We start from the raw sequence: 7,023 nt of genomic DNA on the forward strand, positions 1-7,023 counted from the left end.
ATCTTGCTCCATTTTGAGCAAGTCTTGGTGTATGGGACTGCAATGATGAAACTACCACACGTCTTCTCCCATTCTCAAGAGCCAGGCTTGCCATCGACCATACGCCATTGTGCGAAGCTAGGATCTGGAAGCGAAAGGTCATGGCTTCTAGTTCTAAATCCAGAAGTTAGAGATAAGTGTATTAAATAGATGAGAAGGTAGCCAGTGGTGATATGTGCCTCCTTGCGCTGTTGGGCATATCTCATTCTAGAATGCTATCTGATCTGGGCAGCATCTTGTTCGTCTTTTGTCCTTCTGCCCAGTGTCTCTTGCAATTTTGGACTTCAGGGAGCGAATATTGAATGAGATTCGGCTGTCACAGGCTTTGTGTCTCTCCCTGGTTGATAGCGAACGTTGGTGGGACTACGGTGATATCCTTGTTCGCTTTCATGTTGGTCTTGAGTGAGATCATTGGAACACTAATCATAAGTCAAAGACAATTTACAATTGAGCATTTTCATTTGGCGCTGTATAGTGAACAGGAGGTGAGTTGCTCTCTCAGATCTCGGACCTGCTCATGCTGAGACCGGTGTTATTTTGCACATGGTAACCTCTCGTTCCCCTCCATCAAGCTAGACACGGTCCCGGGGCTCTCATCACGCGTCGTAGTCAGCCTGTAAGCAGTGGTTGAATCTTGTCTACGTATAACCCCGTGAATAATGTTTTCAACCATCTAGGTAATCAAACATGCTCAGCCCTGATTGAGTTTGCACGCATAGCCGGCGGGAGGGTTTACCAATTTCTCTCATTTCGCTGCACCTTGTCTCTTACGAAAAGAAGTATTGGTTTCGTGGAGGATATATTGGTGTGGAGGAGCTCAATTGACGTACCTGTCAGTGTTGAGATCGATCATGCGCCCGCTCAGTGAGAACACGGAGGTATATTTTGGAGGCTCTGTATAGCAACTTTAAAATGGAAGCATTGCAATACTCTGTGACCTGCAAGGTTTGGAGAGAACATGGAACAGTTCCAGTCACAAAAGCAGCCTCACTCTAATACTTATTGTGACTGAAATGTGTCGCTGAATTCAGACATTACCATCTCTTTCACTTCTGACAGATGATCCCCCTAATCAAATCAATCTCTTCCTGGCTTGTCTCTCGAATAGATAGCACCAACACCAGCCATCCGACTTCTGTTCTCTTGTCTCGTTTCATTCGACAAATGCATCGACACATCTTCATTCTGCCCGCGTCTGTAAGGAAAGCCTGGCTCTGTAGGTCAACGAGTCCCCCTGATTTCCAACCCTGAAGCATACCTGTTGGGAAAGGGCGCTCTTCTTTGAATAAATCCTGGAATTGGAAATGCTGGATTTTTGAGATACCCGTCTCTCTGTGAGAATATGTCACTCGAGCGAAGAACTCAAATGTGACATTTTCATCGAGTTCCGCGTGCCCCGGGCTCGTTGATTGAGCAGAGCATCGCGAGGCTTCGTTCAAGAGCTCCCCAATTCTAAAGCAAGTTCGCACCAATGCCGAACTTGAAACCCCCATCACTGGAGACCGATCACGAACTTTCTTTGGAAATGGGCTCCTTGTAAATGGCACTAGTTTCGGGGACGGTGCACTTTTGTCACGCGCTTCGCCGGCTTTCTCAAGCATTGGATCGGATGCAAGGAGATGGACAGAGGATGCGTTCATTGCGAGCTGGTTGAGCTTCTCGTCAGGAGGCGCGTAAGGTTTTCCATTGGAATTGGTAGCAATGACTGGCAGAATGTCATCCCAATCAATGTCAGATGATAGAAGATCTTCTTCAACACATTCCTTTGCCTCGCCAGCTGTGGCCGGCGCCTGTACCACACAATTTTCAAGAGATGAATGTCGAAGGGAAGGGTCGAATTCCTCAATGGAAGATCCTCTAGCCATTTGCTGAATGCTGCTCGACGATGGTATCTGGACATGAGTTGCTTGGGTAGTATTATCAAGGAGTCGTGCCATCTCCTCCTCATCCGAGGAACCCAGGGAGTAGCTATCATCTTCATACACCGGTTCCTTGAAGCTCTCACTGCCTACAAGGAGACTCAAAGCATCTTGACCCAAATATTCATTGTTAGAAGCCAGTTCTCCATCAGTTCCAATGCAGTTCGTGCTTTGTTGAGCAGACGTTTGCGGTGTAATACATGGAGGTTGATGCGAAGAAGTTCCGTGGGCAAGCGTTAGACCCGCGTCGGTTATTGTACACCAGAAAGGATGAAACTCATTATTGCTGGTCTCCACATCACCGGAGGGGCTCTCAATTTCCGAATGCTGAGGAAACGGTGGACTGTCCGGAACATCATATGAGTCATAATCAAGGCAGCGAGGGACTTCCAGGATAGGAAGACTGGACACGGCACGACCAGATGCGGTGGTGGAGTAGTTGTCGATATGTCGAAGATCGGCAATTGGTTGCTGGGATACTCTTAAAGTGGCCGGAACGCACAGTCTTTGTAGTTTCGCAAACGGAGACGAAGTTGGTGATTCTAACTGACCAAAGGTACCATGACCCACGTGTTGACGACTGCTAGATAAAGATGGGGCTGTAGAAAACCCAAAGCACGGTGCGTTCTTGAGTGTTCCATGAAGGTGTGAACTGGGAGTTGACATGTCTCTTTCATTAGAACTGCCACTGATTCTGGCGCGTTTGGGTGCATTGCATACTTCCTCGCTACTGCCCTCTAAGTTCCTCTGGATAGATCTTTTCTTCTCCAGCGAATGGAACTCCATCGGACCGCTCGAGTTGATGGGTGTAAAGCCTGTGATTTCGGGTCCCTGCGCTGTCGAGCTGTATAATATGTTCAGCGTTGACGTCAAAAATGAGCAGACATCGATACATACCTGTCGTTATTCTTCTCGAATGCCCGCAGACGATTCTGCGAACGACGATTCATTGCGACGGTTTCAAGAAACGAGGAAACTGGGCAAGCTTATTCAGGGCGATGAATGTACGTAATTCAGTGGGCACTCTATCAAGAGAGGAAAGTCTCAAGGAAACGGAAAGATGTGGACCTTGATTACGCCTTGCTACGACGCCCGTGGAAAAGTGAAAAGCGATTTCTTTAGATGAAACCCAAGGATTTGCTGATAGGTAGAGTAGATGTTGGTCTCATACCAGATGCCGCAAATCAAAACAGCTAGCACCTGCTTTACCTGAGTTGGAAACCGAGTGGTTGACGTTCCTTCCGTTTAAGGAGACAGGAAGGAGCTCAGGGGTCACTACGCCGCTACATGAAAACATGCCCCCTCAGATCATTGTAGCTAACAGCAATAGAATATCTATCACAGTTGAGCAAATATTTCTTCGCCATTTGCGCCGTCCTATCAGTCTTGGTTTGAAGTAATTGATATCTTGCTATGTGATGCAGCACACAACCCTGACAGCTTCCCGATCTGTCACAAACCCCCACTGCAACCCTACCCGCCAGCGTGTCGCTTGATAAGTGATATTTCTCCGCACATAGACCTCGAAAATGTTCATGACAGTCAGTTCTCCAGTTGAATCTAAAACTAGATGACAGAGCTAGACATGGAACCCGCTACAATTGTACCTACACAGGAGATAACCGGAAATGAGGACGCGCAAAATCTACCGTCCTTGACGGCGTCTCTAGACGAGGAGTTCGATGATGCTGATATGGCAACTGTTGAGACAGGCCCGTCATCCAGTACCTCCATCACTGACAGCATCCTCAATTATCGTACCGTACAGGGGCGTACCTATCAAAACTCGAAGACAGCTGAATACTGGGCCCCCAACGACAAGCAACAGAATGAAGGACTCGATATCCTTCACAATGGGTTGACTATGCTGCTAGAAAATAAGCTGTTTGTTGCCCCCATAGACAAAAAACCAGTCAGAGTCTTGGACATTGGCACAGGCACAGGCATATGGGCAATTGATTTCGCGGATGCGTATCCCGAAAGTGAAGTGATCGGTACCGATATCAGTCCTATCCAGCCAGCCTGGGTCCCAGAAAACCTGAGTTTCGTGATTGAGGATATGAACTTGAATTGGACCTGGTCCGACAGTCATTTTGATTTCATCCATCTACGTGTATTATACGGCTGCGTCACCGACTGGGCCAAGCTTTATGAGCAGAGTTTTTGTCATCTGAAGCCTGGGGGCTGGGTTCAGCATCTTGAAATGGATACGAAACTCGAATCCGACCACGTCAATTTCGAGGAACAGTCTTTCCTCGACACTTGGGCAGAGCTTTTTGTCCAAGCAGGCGAGAAAATGGGTCGCCCCTTTGACATTTCTCGAGGGCACAGGATGAAAGATCTCCTGGAACCAGCTGGATTTACAGATGTTGTTGAAAAGAAAATCAAAATGCCTTGCGGTGGGTGGCCAAAGGATCCAAGACTAAAGCAGCTTGGAATTTTTATTCAAGCCGCTCTTCTTCAAAGTCTCGACGGCTTAGCGATGTATATAGGCACGCAAGTGATGGGGTGGTCGGTTGATGAAGTAACAGTGTTAGTTTCAAAAGTGCGCAAGGAAGTTGAACGAACGTCGAACTGCTCATACGTTACAACGTAAGTTTATGCAAGCTTTGAACTTGAAGCGAAGCTGATTGTCATATTTCAGAACCGTTGTATATGCGCAAAAGCCATTGTAATGACAAAAATTTATACACTACCTACAATCGACATTTTGGCCGTAGAACACAATCCCCTACTTTCTCTCCTAAGCTATGTAGTTTTCTACGTTACTGTATATTTGATGGAAAACTATTTCCAGTGTTTCTTCGACAGTATGAGAGTTGTTATGGTATGTTTCGGTTGTCTAGATGTGGCTTGATCAGAATTACGGTCATCATGATTGCCTCCCGTCCCAACATCGTTAAGCTGTATATGTTGCTGTGCTGTGAGCCCTAAAATCTGCATTAAATTATAATATAGTACTGACTAGGGTTTCCAATATTCTTCATCTTCAATCTGGCCAAGAGTGTCTAGGAGAGGCGCAGTATCGAATTGCCCGAATAACCGGCAACCCGCCATCGCGAGTCGCAACTTATACAAGACTAACGAAGTTGATGGCGCGTATATAGACTACAACGTCAGCACTTACATGAACTACAACCGACAATATCATTACTTTGGAGCAAACTGTGCGCATTGTTCGGACTGCGGGTGAACGAGGCCCTATGGTGAACATGAGCTAATTTTGAAAGGCTATTCAATCTCACCGAATACTACATTATTTACATTGCAGGGTACTTCAGCCTCACATATCCCTGCTCAGCCTAAGAATCTCTAGGCTGAAGCGGTTATCTAGCTGCCGTATCTGGCAATCAAAGACAACTTCGTCGATCCTCAATTGGCTCATTGCATCTGGCCCCCTTTCCAGCCCCTATAATGAAGGCTATGATGGCCTCAAAGTGCATCCTATTACGAATCGTGTCTACGCAATCAGAAGAAAATACCTTCACGTGTATACCCGGAGCTGGCTTCTCCCTAAATAAGAAAGTCTTTTCAATTACTCTGCAGAAAACTATATAAAGTGCAGTTGCTCTCTCCTTAATTCTGTCCATGGATATCAGCAACACACAACTAAAGCCTGGATAAAGCACTGCCACTACCGCCTTCAGTCACATTCTTCAATTGAATTTGAAATACCCCGGGCTCCAAACAACTTGTGATTTTAGTCTTTTTCAAGATGATTCAAATTGCCTCAATTATTACAGTGTTGGCTGCCTTGGCCGCGGCCAGCCCTCTTGGGTACTCTCATCTCCAACACTTATGAGTTTATACAGACATATGCTGACACATGATAGTACCAACAAAGGGCCATGGAGCGATGAAGATATCTCGATGTGTCTGTCGGCTCCCAATTGCTATATCGAAGACACTGGGACTTCGACAGAGATCCGCCTTAACACCACCCATGAATTGACTGGAGTTGCGAAGAGAGCCGCGGGACCCCATACTACCAAGATCACCATTGGAAAGAACATGATCAACTGTAAGTCTCCATGGCTCACGATACAGTTTGCTTCTCACTGACTTCCTTAACAGATGGCGAGGTTGGGGCTGGCGACTCTGGCAAACGACTGGGGGCTATGCATAGACTGTGGAACATCTGTGATGGCAGTGGGCAATGTGATACAACCCCATACCCGATCCGCTCTTTGATGGTGTTTTCCAAGCAAAAGTACGATCAGAACGCACAGTTGATTCTCCATGCCCAAGCTACATATCCGGATGGGGCGTATGGCGGCGCCTTCGTGGAGGCGCTCCAAGTCGCGGCGGCCAAGAACGAGAAGTGTACCACCGAAACTGTTAGCATCCCTATACCCAAGAATCAGGGGGGCGGCTACGACGTCTACGACTTCAATCAATGCACCGGCGCAAGCTTTCACGGGATCACGTCGTACATTACAATCAACGGTGACCCCGTGCTACAGGGCTTCATGAATGCCCGCGTTGACCAAGTCACCAATTACCTCTCGTTCACGCAGCTATGTGCTGTCATCACTGGCACAGCAGGATCTATCGCCGGTGCTTTGAGTGCAGGGACCGGTGCTCTCCTGGGAGGCATCAGTGCCCTTTGCGGTGCCTCTTAAGAAGTCGTATGGGAGAAGCAGGAGACATGCTTGAGGGGGTGGAATGTAGTTTCGCTTATGTAGTCTGGGAGGATCGGAGTGTCCAACGTCTAGAGGAGACGCTGCTTGTAATGCCAGATCTACCTCAAAATCTCCTACCTCTGTAGTCTAAGCTATAAGTTCAGGAAAGCATTACATAGCGTCAAGCAATAGAGTAAAGACGAACTTCTATGTCATGTTCAAGGCGGGGAATTCCATTTGATACTCAGTACCACTTACTCTTCTTTACAACCCTACTCCGCCGGCACACCCTCTGACCCTACCTAGGTAAGGCTACACCAACTCGGGTTGGGTTCTCTGGGGCTTGGACATCAAGTGGCACAACATATCGGTATTGAACAAGTGAACCAAATTCATCATATGAACACAAACAACACTCCAAGCTTTGATTCTATAGGATTAGC

General features: G+C 47.2%; 1 protein-coding gene across 1 annotated transcript; it reads left to right on the forward strand.

Annotated features, from left to right (window-relative positions):
• Positions 1–5,969: 5,969 nt before the first annotated feature.
• Positions 5,970–6,580, forward strand: UCRPA7_790 (hypothetical protein; the record flags this gene model as incomplete). Its single annotated transcript, XM_007913383.1, has 2 exons — positions 5,970–5,979; positions 6,033–6,580. 2 exons carry the CDS (start codon positions 5,970–5,972, stop codon positions 6,578–6,580), a joined length of 558 nt encoding a protein of 185 aa, XP_007911574.1.
• Positions 6,581–7,023: the final 443 nt, after the last annotated feature.

This window comes from Phaeoacremonium minimum (assembly GCF_000392275.1).
Source record: "Phaeoacremonium minimum UCRPA7 unplaced genomic scaffold PA7_03_scaffold_40, whole genome shotgun sequence".
NCBI classification, from domain to species: Eukaryota; Fungi; Ascomycota; class Sordariomycetes; order Togniniales; family Togniniaceae; genus Phaeoacremonium; species Phaeoacremonium minimum.